Here is a 12,446-nt window from a genome sequence, read left to right as displayed (position 1 = left end):
GTTTAGGCCCTTTGAATTAAGGATTTATATTAGAATTTCATAGGATTCAAATCCTATAGGAATTTTTTTCTATTTGGCCATTTGATTCAAAGGATTGAAGTTTCCAAATCCTATGAAATTCTTATAGAATGACACATTGCATATGGGTTTTGGAGGAAATTTAGCAAAAGCTCAAACCTTTTGGAAAATTTCCTTTGAGTCTATTTCTCTCATCCGATTCCTGCATTTTTCACGCGCTCTAATCAAACGACCATTCCTGTGTTTTGCAATCCTCTGTTTTACACTTCAATTCCTATCAGAATCCTATGTTTTTTCTATTCCTCCATTATTTCAATCATGCGATTCAAAGGGGCCCTTAGTTGCAAATTTTTTCTTCAAACTTCCAACTTTTCCATCACATCAAAACTTTCCTACACACAAACTTCCAACTTTTCCATCACATTGTTTCAATTTCAACCAAACTTTCAATTTTGACGTGAACTAAACACACCCTAAGCTATCATGTGACCTGCTGGTTCACTGAGGCAGATATCAGCTGACAGCATAAGGCCTCTCACAGTGCAAGCTATGGGGCCCGTACCCCTAGTCTAAAAATTTGGCCCAAAGACATCTATCCCACAGTGTAAGCACCCTTAGTTGTGTTGTTTAATTGGATGAAGGTACTGTGTAAAGAAACCGAGCCCACAGTGGGGCGTTACCCTGCTGCGTGGTCACGAGAGAGGAACGAAATTAATTTACTCACCTACCCTTCCAGCGACTTCTCCTCGCGCTCCCCTCCATCGCCCTTCGCCGCTTCGTAGTCCGCCGCACCCGCCGCTCCTCCTTCCCTTCCACCACCAGGCTCTGCTCCAGCCGCTCGTACTCCCCGTCAGCCGCGGCGCTCCGCTCTCTCTCTCTCTCTCTCTCTCTCTCTCTCACCTGTTCCACCGGCGCTGGCGTCGGGCCCCTCCTCTCTCGGCGGCGACGAGGAGGTGGAGCGAGGAGGACGGCGGCGGTGGCGCGGATCTGGAGTGGCCCGAGCTTCGCCCGTCCCGGGCGCCGCCTTGCTCGCCCCGGCCGCCGCGTCGTCGAGGACTAGGAGCTTCGTGGTGATGGCGCTCATCTCCACCTTCCAGAAGAATCGGCGGCGCGAATCTGGAGCCCCGAGGACGCAGCCACCTCCTCTCTCTGCCGACGACAAGGAGACGGAGCGTGGTGGTGGTGGTCGCCGCCACAATATGTTATTTTGCTTCTTTTTTCTTTTTCATCTTGTGGTGGCAACAATAGTGTTTCTTGAATCCATATTCTTGAGTTCTTCCAATCCCCAAGATCCTCTGCCACATTTTTGCTTGCTGAATTTGAGGATTATGCTTGGGCGGGAGAGGATTTAGGAGGGTGAATCGGGTATTTCGCTAGGAGGATTGACTGCGAGGTCACGGGTCGGCGAAGCAACGCTACCCACAGCGCGCGTTCCTTCCGTTTTCTCCTCCGCCCGTGGACTCGCGAGAGCGAGGTTTCACGCGTCTCTGCTTGGGGGCGAGGAGCTCAGTTGGGGCGCGCTTCCTCGCTCCACGCAAGCGCACATCCGAGCTGGCGAGGTGGAGCACCGGTCCACGTAGGTGCACTGTGAGAGGCCTTAACCACCATATGCAACAGGTCTCTATCATTTCAACCTCAGCAGATGACTGGAGCTACTGCCATGATGATTACAGGATGCATTATGTAGCCATTATATTACGGAAAAGCAAACGGCAGAGTGCAGGACTGGTATGCGAAGCCCAGGAAGATCATGCAATGCAACCATATGCACGGCATTCTACGTTTGGTAAAGTTCTCCTAAGAGTAAATTGCACCCACGGTGCAACAACTTGGCAGGTGGTTGTAATTTAATGTAATAACTTGAAAAATGAGCGTTCTAGCGCAACAACTTGGCAAGAAGGTGCAATTTAGTATCAGAACTTTATAAGTGATCGTATAAATGCAACAACTTGCAAGGTAGGTACGATTTTGATACAATAAATTAAGAAGTTGTGACAACTTAATTATTTAGAGCATTTTTATATAAATTCAATTTTTCAAGAACTTGACAATATACTAGCGTGGATTTGTATAAACATATTTATATTTTTATCCTAATAACTAATAACTCTAATAACTGAAAGTCAATTAAACTGGATGTAGAAATTATTATATTTCGGTTGATATTTGAGAAGGTGAAGAAAACAAAATTTTTTTAAAGGTAACTGAATGTAAATTGTATGTGCAATATAATTCTTAAAGATTAAATTCAATATTATAAGGTAATATCCATAGGATTACTGTGTATTGGCATATTGACATCGTGAAAAACCTCACTTAGCATATGCTTAGCCAAATTGATTCACCAAAATACTAAATTGTCAAGTTCTTGTACTAAAACGCACCCACTTGTTAAGTTGTTGCACTCGGACATTCAATTCTCATGTTCTTGTACTATATCGCACCCATCTGCCAAGCTGGTGTACCGTGGGTGCAATTTATTCTTTTCTTAAACAGGAGAAACAACTACACTACAAGAACATACTACTAAGGCCGTGTTTAGTTCCATTCCCAAAAATTTTTTTACGTATACGGACACACATTTGAAGTATTAAACACAGTCTAATGACAAAACAATTTACATAATCTGTCTGTAAACTGCGAGACGAATTTATTAAGTCTAATTAATCCGTCATTAGCAAATGTTACTGTAGCACCACATTGTCAAATCATGACGTAATTAGGCTCAAAAGATTCGTCTCGCAATTTACATGCAAACTGTGCAATTGTTTTTTTCGTCCACGTTTAATGCTCCATGCATGTGTCCAAATATTTGATATGACGGAATTTTTAGAAGTTTGGAGGGAACTAAACACATCTAACACGGGTCCAGCCTTCTCGGAATTCAGATGCTACGCTAAATACTAGTTATTCCAATAAAGTTTGGTACAATGCCAACGATTTTTGCAATAAGTACCCTCTTTTGCATTCTCATCCTGACTGTTTGGTTCAGACTTGACAATTGACAAAACCGGATCACTATTCACCTTTCTAATCTAACACAGCCTATAGGGTTCATTTCGTCCTAACCCTTTTTGTTCGTTTCCATTCACCTAAATTCATCTGTTCACAGTTTTCACGCCCGACAAATTTGGACCAAGTTTGAGAAGTTTCACAGCTTAGGTAGCAAACGACTCTTTGGTGTTACTTATTAGTGTCGATAAGAAGACGAACAAAACATTGCATCGCCTGAATTGGATCGGTTGGGAGAAGTAAACGGCCTTAACGACGATCACAAGGATGCATTGCTCTCAACCCAAATGTATAGCACTGATTAAATTCAGTTCAATTCAACCACAGTTAAAAATTTACTCATGAACATTTCGACAAAAAAAAAAAAAAACTCAAGAACAAACGAAATTTACAATTCGCTTTTCTCCTTTACCGATTCAGAGATGAGCAGCTTGTCAAAAATAACAATGTGAAGTTATAAACATTTACCGATTCAGAGATGAGCAACTTGTAAAAAATAACAATATGAAGTTATAAACAGTGACCAAAACGCCACATGGCGAAGATGTCAACCTAGTGCTAAAACTGCCTTGATAGATTGTAGTAAGAGACCAAGTGACTACAGAACTAGAGTAGTAGCTGCATCCTCATAGCAGCCGAGGAAACAAGCAATTCGCAGGACTGAAAACTGGACTGCCCCGTGCGGAAGAACACCTCAAATGTCAGAACATCTCAAATGTGTAAACCAATCTGAGAAACCAAAAGGTTCGACCGCTTCTTCAACCACCCAGCTCAAGTGGCTGACCAAAAAAAATGCTCAAATGGCACCAAGAATCCCGCAGAAGTTCAAGAATGCACTGCAACAACTGCGATCATTACCACAGTATTTTGCTGAATGCCCCTACTAAGAAAACCCTCCAGTCTGCGACATAAGTTCTGTACAAATGATTATGATTCAACTATAACGATGGCCTGCAGAAGGTTCCCGGTATTCTTATGCTGGCAACATAAGTTCTGTCTATAACTTGAGTCAGATTAAGAGTTCAGGGGTCTTCTTAGCCCAGCTTCCACCTGTGAAAAGGAAAATGTCAAAATAATGTCCCAAGAGTAAATGTGATTGCAATAATCTTTTGAATAAATACATCAACATAACATTCATGAAGTACTACTAAGTACACTGATGCCAATTGGTAGAAAGTTATTCCGTCAACATGATTCAGCAAGGATTACTGAAGTGTCAGCCATGAATTAAGTATGATACCCATTCCACATTCTGACAGATTTATCAACTAAAATCCGAGAACTGGAAAGTGTGGTCCTCCAACTGCACATGACCAGATATCCAAAATCAACTAAAATCAATAGAGGCATCAGGGGCCCATATCATCATAGGCCATAATTATGGCTTCGTACCAACATAATGGGTGCTCATGATAAATTGTATTTAAGACATGTAGAACCTTCATCCATTTGCAGAATCAAACCCAACTTAAATGAGACAGAAAATGTTCTTCCTAAGGACATTAGAAAGCCAGGGTTTTCGACATAAATGATGGGATTGTAGAAGTCTAAGAATGTGTTAATTACATTACGATTAAAAATCAGACATAGACTTACATCATTGGCCACAAAAGATCTACTGGCAAAAGATTTAAGTCGTGGAGATTGACCCACAGATGTTGATCCACTATCATTACTACCACTTTGTTTATCACCCTGCAGACAGAGAAGTCGACATGAATCTAAATATGGTAGACTTCAAGAATTGATGACACAGACAAAGACATATACTTGAAGCACTGAAACTTTTAAAACATTTAATTTTGTGGTATGAAACTAATATATTTGTGGTATGAAAATTTTATCGCTAGACATGATAGAAATTCTCTCATGATATTATAATTCGAAGTTGTATATCAAAGACTGACAAATAAAATATGTCAAGTAAAAAAGCAGAGTAGTGCATATTTAAACACCTACACACAGGAAAATATTTTAAGAAAAAATTAGGAGGGAATACCTGATGAGTGCATGTGTTGTTTCGGACATCCTCGAAAAGAGAAGAATAGTAGGCAGGATCATAAATAGAACCACCCAATATATCATCAGCCATGGAATTTCGTCTAACTGAACTTGATCTTGGGCTCAAGAAACTATTTCTTCCATCATAGTTTACTTCATGATATGTTGGGGTGCTTGATGAAACCCCTAGCCTATACATCTGGATCCATATGAAGGAAGACAAAAACCTTACTGAAAACCCAATAATTTGCATCCACAACGCTAGTTTGAGTGATAAAACGAAAAGTTGACCATACTTCTCTTCAGGAGTAATATTCCTGTATAAATATAATATTAGATTAAAACTCTGTACAATATCAAAATATTCTCCCTGTATCTTAAAAAAGAAGTGTATTGGCAAATATTTCCATGTCCATCCAATAGCAAGCATAACAACAAACTTATGTTTTCAGGTTATAAGTTGATGCAAGGCATGGAATACTAGAAGCAACCAAGCGCCATCACACATAAATCCAAACAGGTTTCATCATACAAAGGTACTTCCATAACACACTTAATTCCATAACAAAATAATGCAAAATCTACACTGGCAAGTGGCCTGATACCAGTGCAATTGTCACAAAATGGGAAAAAGAAAATTTGAAGGATTCCCTTAACTTCCAAAAGAATTTGAAACTATTTCTCAGCACAAATAAATGACAGAAACAAGGGAATCAAGATTGGCACAACTTGAACTAGAATGAGCTCCAAAGGATGGTATTAGGATGTGTGTAGCATGGTTTGCATTTTACTACTTTTGCCCCATCACACAAAAATTAAAACAGGTTATGAACTATAAAATATAGTGGTTGATTCATTGCAGAAGACATACCATATAGCATGTGAGAAGAGAATAAACCAAGCAACATCAAGAACAATAGCGAAGAACAGAAGGACTGCATATGTCCGACCAAGTGTCTGGCTGCTACTCTCAATTGCAACAACAGCAAAGAGCCCAATTACCAGGTTGATCACAAGAACGCCATTGAACAATGCTCCAAGTGACCCAATCAGCGCACAACCAATCTGAGAAAATACTGAGAAATTAATTATGCAGATGAAAACTTCAGTCTTCAGTAATTCAGTTTTGGTGTGCAAACCCCTATTTCAGCATGATAAGCATTAAAGCAGCATGATAGTAGAAGGAACCAAATGTAAAAGCAATCAGTGAAGATAAGCATTTAGAATGTTAAACCATGATGACCTTGGAAAGAAGATAGTTTTTGCTTGGAATGAGAGATTCAGTGCAGCATCTACAGGATTAAGTCGTATTCGGTCAAAAGTAACTTGCTGCTAACACTGTAAGCATCAAGAAGATGACTGCCGCAATTAAAAAAAAAAGGAGGCAAAACAAGGACATAATACAATTATGGAAGTAACATTAAATAACTCCTAGATTGAAGCAGAAAATTATATGTTCATTATTTCCTAAAATGCTACCTCTAACATAGACCAAAAATTTACTCAAATGCTAAAGTTCGCTTTACATCATAAACTCATAATAGAGCAAAACTAATTGCTTTGCAAGACAGCCATGAAGTCGTCAGAATCTACTCAAACATAGAAATATTGCACTAGTTCACATCAAAATAAGGTATATCTCCTCTTTTTCACCATATTTGCCAAAGCCCACAATGTACAATACCAAAATGGAACAAACTACAAAATCTAAGAAAAATAATCATTGATATTGGACCCTTCAAACCCTATTGTCAAGTACAAAAGCTCTCTGATATCATTTAGGCCTTGTTTGGTTTGGAAGGGATTGGAGGGGTTTGAGGGGGGCATAATAGGTGTGGTATAAACCGAATATCTCCCTTGGGGATTAACCGAACATGGCCTTAGTTGGTCAGAGTAAAGAGTGCAAATATAACAACTATAATCTCCACAAGCATTTTGAGAGAAGAAAAATCCCAAAACGCGGACTAAAAATATTGAGTGAGAAGCAGGTGAGTAGGTGATGCTTTTCCTGAAACATTGGGGATTGAATCTAACGAGTGGCAAAGCCCATAATCTGACAAACAGGCTACCTCACCAGAATTGGGGAAATTCGCAGTCCTAGCAAAATGACGGCATTGAACTTCACACTTCACCCCAAAATCAGATCGAACTGAAACTACACACTTCTCCTCTCTTTCTTCGTTTGATTCACGCAGAAGAACGAAAGCCTAAACCTCATTGAACCAAACACCCCAATTCGCCAACACAATCCAGACGCCGCGAGCACCACCACAGATACAAATTCGGCGCTGCCATTACGCCCTAACGCCGCCCGCGGCAGTTGCCTCTAATAGATAGGTGCCACAAAACCTAGGGCACGCGCTCAAACTCTCTCGCCTCTCGGTTCGCAAAAACAACAAGCGATCTCGTCCCGGGGTAGGCGCCGATCCGGTAGATGAGGGGGGGAATGCGCGCACCTGGAGGTAGATGAGGGCGAGGGCGAGCGACTGGAGCGCGTCGTAGTCGCGGAGGAAGGAGCGCAGCCGCGGCCCGATCCCGATCCCGAGCGCCGCCGGGCAGGGGCAGCAGCAGCAGCAGGAGCGCATCCCGGCACCACGCCGAGCCCGGACATGCAAAACCTCGCGGGCGGTGGTGCGTTTGGGGGGTGGCGCGGCTGCTTCCTCCTCCTCCTCCTCCTCCTCCGGCGGTGGCGAGCGGCGAGCGGCGTGATCGGCGGGGAGGATTCGCGGCGAGGGGGAAGGGAGGCGAGGAGATTTCGCCTGCTTCGGCTTGCCCTCCGGCGGCCGATGGTTTTTTTTTATTATTTTTTGGGTGCTTTAATTAATTAATTCGGTGACGGCGAAGGAGGGGCAAGAAGACGTTTGCGTTGCGTTGCCTGATTTGTTTGGGAACTAAGGATGTGTTTAGGGGTGTTTAGTTGGGGAAAAGTAAATTTTTTGGTGCCACATCGAAAGTTTGACTGGATGTTGGAAGGGGTTTTCGGACACGAATGAAAAAACTAATTTTAGAACTCGCCAGGAAACCGTGAGACGAATCTTTTGAGACTAATTAAGCCGTCATTAGCACATGTAGGAGGTTACTGTAGCACTTATGGCTAATCACGGACTAATTAGGCTTAAAAGATCCGTCTCGCGATTTCCTCCATAACTGTGCAATTAGTTTTGCTTTTTATCTATATTTAATGCTTTATGCATGTGTCCAAAAATTCGATGTGATGTTTTTGGGAAAAAAATTTTGGAAACTAAACGGGCCCTTAGTTGGGGAAAAGGAAATTTTTGGGTGTCACATCGAACGTTTGACCGGATGTCGGAAGGGTTTTTGGACACGAATGAAAAAACTAATTTCAGAACTCACATGGAAACCGCGAGACGAATCTTTTGAGACTAATTAAGCCGTCATTAGCACATGTGGGTTACTGTAGCACTTATGGCTAATCACGGACTAATTAGGCTTAAAAGATTCGTCTCTCGATTTCCCCCATAACTGTGCAATTAGTTTTTCTTTTTATCTATATTTAATGCTTCATGCATGTATCTAAAGATTCGATGTGATGTTTTTGGGAAAAAGTTTTGGGGAACTAAACGGGCCCTAATTCGGTTTGCCTTCGCTTTATTAGTGGTTTCCAACTGAGAGACTGTTGGTGAAATGAAAATTTTTGGGTGTCACATTAGACGTTTGACCGGATGTTAGAAAGGATTTTTAGACACGAATGAAAAAACTAATTTCGTAACTCGCCTAGAAACCGCGAGACAAATCTTTTGAGCCTAATTAAGCCATCATTAGCACATGTGGGTTACTGTAACACTTATAGCTCATCATAGACTAATTAGGCTCAAAAGATTCGTCTCACGATTTACATGCAAACTGTGCAATTAGTTTTTTTTATTTACATTTAATGCTCTATATATGTGTCTAAATATTCGATATGATGTTTTTGCGAAAAGTTTTTAGGTAAACTAAACTGGATGAATACCCCCTTGCTGCAGAAAATTAAGTTACTGTACATAATATATATAAGTAATATGTAATTTGATTATCAAAAATAAAACAATTTAATATAATTTTAAGCCTAAAAATAATTGAGATTACATGTTTTTAAGAGAGAAGAAAGAAGAGACAATTTAGACAATAGATATATCATCCAAAGGTTAGAAATAATTGAGTTGATGTGACTTAATGAGAGAAGAGAGAAATAGCATTAACTATACTTAGTTAGGATGAACTATATAAGTATATAGGATTAGGGTTTGCGAAGCCATGGTTCCGATGCATCACTACATCACCTCATCGAGTACTACCTCCGTTTTTTTAAATATATGATGTTGTTGAATTTTTTAAATGTTTTCATTTTATTCAAAATATTTTACAAATATAAAAATATTATTTAAGTTATACTTAAACAATATTTGATGATAAATTAAGTAATAATAAAATAAATGATAATTACATATAATTTGTGAATAAAAAAATGGTCAAACGTGTCTTAAAAATCAATGGCACCATATATTAAATAAATAGAGGGAGTAATACATATGAACCAGGGCTAAACTAAACTATTCCAAAAATCCAGCGGCCCCATCGTTTGGCATGAGGAAAAAGCGAAACGATATACTTGCAAATTAAAAAAAAATATGAATAAAATTTTTATATACGTGTTCTTATATCGATATAAAAGTAAAGGCTGAAAAATAAACTAGAATAAAAAAAATCCTAAAATTAACTTCAAATTTATGTTTGAAAATTTAAATTTTGGCTGATAAGCCCAAACAAAAAGACGAGGCTACAATACATTCATATACTACTAGCCAGGATAAATGTCGACTTGGAGGTAGCGATGATGTTTTATAGCGCGATCGCTAGTACGCGCGCGCTCGCCGGCGGCGTGCGTTTCAGGCCCACAAGGCCTAGCGCCGGCACGTGCGCGCTTCCTTCCACGCTTTTTTTTTTCGTTTTCTTTACCGATTTTATTTGTTTTTTCCCACTTTTTTATGATTATTTTTTAATCTTTAGCATGCTTTGAATTTGAAAGTTTTAAAATTTTGAGTTGAAAATTTTTAAATCTGAACTTGAAAGTTTTCAAATTTTTCAAATCTGGATTTTAAAGTTTTCGAATCTTGAGTTGAAAGTTTTTGAATCTCAAGTTGAAAGTTTTCGAATCTGAGTTGAAAGTTTTCAAAGTTTAACTTTAAAATTTAAATATTAAATCAAATGTTTTCAAATCTGACTTAAAAATTTTCAATCTGTTAGTAAAAAAATCTCTCGAAAAAAGAAACAAAATCTTGAGAATCTTCCCTAATTAGTCATTAGTGTTAAGTGTTAACTAATACTATAGAGTAGTTATAGTATTAGTAGTTATAGGGAAGTGCTCGCTGCTGGCGCGCACGTGCCAGCTAATAGCCCCCGTTATATAGGAATACACTGGTCCTACCTCTTTTTCTTTTTACTCTTGTCCCACTCAAAATGGTTTCATCATAGATTCTATGATCATCCAAAGAACTGATTTTACTTAGAGGGCAATGCACAATTGATAATAAGTAGTAACTCAGTTAGGCAGAATAACTAGAAGTAGGAATCAAGGTTTTTTTTTTATTTATATACGATACTAAGGCAACGGGCAATATGTTGTAAAACCTTCCTAGTGGTAATCTTATCAGCAGAGAAATGTGCCAACTCTTTATTAAAATTAGGGTGCATAATTTATTTTGTGTACAATAAAGTCATTGTCGTCTAATTCCCATTATAACTCAATTATACAATTTATGGTAGTATTTCTATATATACTGTATATCTACGGGCCTAATTGGCGACAGAAGTATGTACACGCGTAAGCACTAAATAAAGCCGTATTGCCAATGGTCCTGCTGGCAGCTTAACACGCATTACAGCGTGACTAATCTGACGCTAGCTAGTCCAACTTCTCGAACCTTGATTAAAAAAACACTTAACTTCTCAACTAATTCACTTGCAGGATTCAACAATAATATTCAATCTAATCGAACAGCACAGCTGTGTGACCATGTCATCATCATCGATAAAAGTTGCCTAAGGATGGTTAGTGACTAGCTAGGCAACTTTGTAGTTATAGTGGTTATAATAAGAGTTGTTTAGAACAATAGACTATCTTAGAAAGGAATTTAGTAGGATTAGACAGAGAAATGGCTGTAGGCAGGGGTCATTGAGCCTAGAGAATTTTAGAGAATTTTTAGAGAATTTTTAACTAAATATTAGTGGCTTTTCGTTGTAATTTTCTGTCATATGTGGGACTCAAGCTTAAGCTGCCCTGTACACTGCGTGCATCTTTAGTTGGTGTAGAGATCAAAACTTATAATTTCTTTGTAAAAGAGAAGATATATTAGATACGAGGTTATTTTTCTCTATGAGCGCCTTTGGATATCGTACAAATGCTCATTATAAATTGAATTTTCATTACGGATAAAGTTCATTGGAGGAAACTAAAACATCATTGCCCCCACCCCATCCCACCCCAAAAGAAGAAACATTATGTCAAATCTCATGGGGAAGTTTTCTCAAAAGTTCAAGGCAGTCTCGCTCTCTCTATATGGCAAGTCTAGTGAGCCATACTTAAATTAGTTTATCAACCTAGATGTTTTAGTTTTCTTTCTTTCGTTTAGATTCACTAATATTTATACACGCATATGAAACACATAGATGAGTCCATATATGGCTCTATTTAATACCTAAAACACCTTAAAGAATGTACAGTGAAATTTTTTGGAATACCCAACAGACATTCAAAGGAGCAAATGCACCAATGATATCATCCACTAAGAGACATGAGACCTACCCTGTAGGCAGGGCCAGCCCTGGGCCTAGGCCGGTTGTGCAACTGCCTAGCCCCAGGGTCGTGCTAGGGAGAGCGAGGCGCTGCTTTGTCTCCGCGAGATCGAATGCCCTGTCTGAGTCACCCTAACTCCAACTCCGCGTCTCCACCTCGCCTGACCACCTCCACGAGACCGCGATAGGCCGATAGCATCACAACGGCACGTCGAGTCGCCCACTCGCCTTGCCTGCCTAGCGCCTGAACCCTGAAGCCTGAAGGGTGAACCGCTGATTCCTGAAGCTGAAGTACTGAACTGCTGAAGGTGGTGCTAATCAATTAGTTCAATATATATCAATTTTCATCATTTCAATTCATGGTTATTGTTGTATAATTTACTAGAATTTCACTATTTCAGATGTTACAATGTTACCTAACAAATATTTGTCGGGAGTAAAGAAACAAAAGAAAGTGAGAAGATCAATTAATTGATCTCTTATTAAGGTATTTATAGTAGTTTGTTTCCATGGTGTTTTTTAATTATCAATTATATTATCGTTATTATTTATCGAGAATAAATTACTATATTACAACTTGCAAACTGATTGATTTATGAGCAATTCTATAGTCTTTGAGG

General features: G+C 39.3%; 1 protein-coding gene across 2 annotated transcripts; it reads right to left on the bottom strand.

The window, feature by feature from the left end:
* Positions 1-3,308: 3,308 nt before the first annotated feature.
* LOC127780814 (uncharacterized) lies at positions 3,309-7,863 on the bottom strand. Of its 2 annotated transcripts, none has more exons than XM_052307789.1 (5): positions 7,488-7,862; positions 5,903-6,096; positions 5,030-5,348; positions 4,627-4,725; positions 3,309-4,080 (listed from the first exon to the last, which is right to left on the bottom strand). In XM_052307789.1, exons 1-5 carry the CDS (start codon positions 7,614-7,616, stop codon positions 4,045-4,047), a joined length of 777 nt encoding a protein of 258 aa, XP_052163749.1. In that variant the 5' UTR covers positions 7,617-7,862; the 3' UTR covers positions 3,309-4,044. The 2 variants fall into 2 exon arrangements, with proteins under 2 accessions (XP_052163749.1, XP_052163748.1); XM_052307788.1 differs by lacking the exon at positions 3,309-4,080 and adding an exon at positions 4,087-4,333 and having other exon boundaries at positions 7,488-7,863.
* Positions 7,864-12,446: the final 4,583 nt, after the last annotated feature.

The sequence above is a fragment of the Oryza glaberrima genome, chromosome 7, assembly GCF_000147395.1.
Source record: "Oryza glaberrima chromosome 7, OglaRS2, whole genome shotgun sequence".
In the NCBI taxonomy this organism is placed as follows: domain Eukaryota; kingdom Viridiplantae; phylum Streptophyta; class Magnoliopsida; order Poales; family Poaceae; genus Oryza; species Oryza glaberrima.
This window is presented reverse-complemented; position numbering and strand designations above follow the sequence as displayed.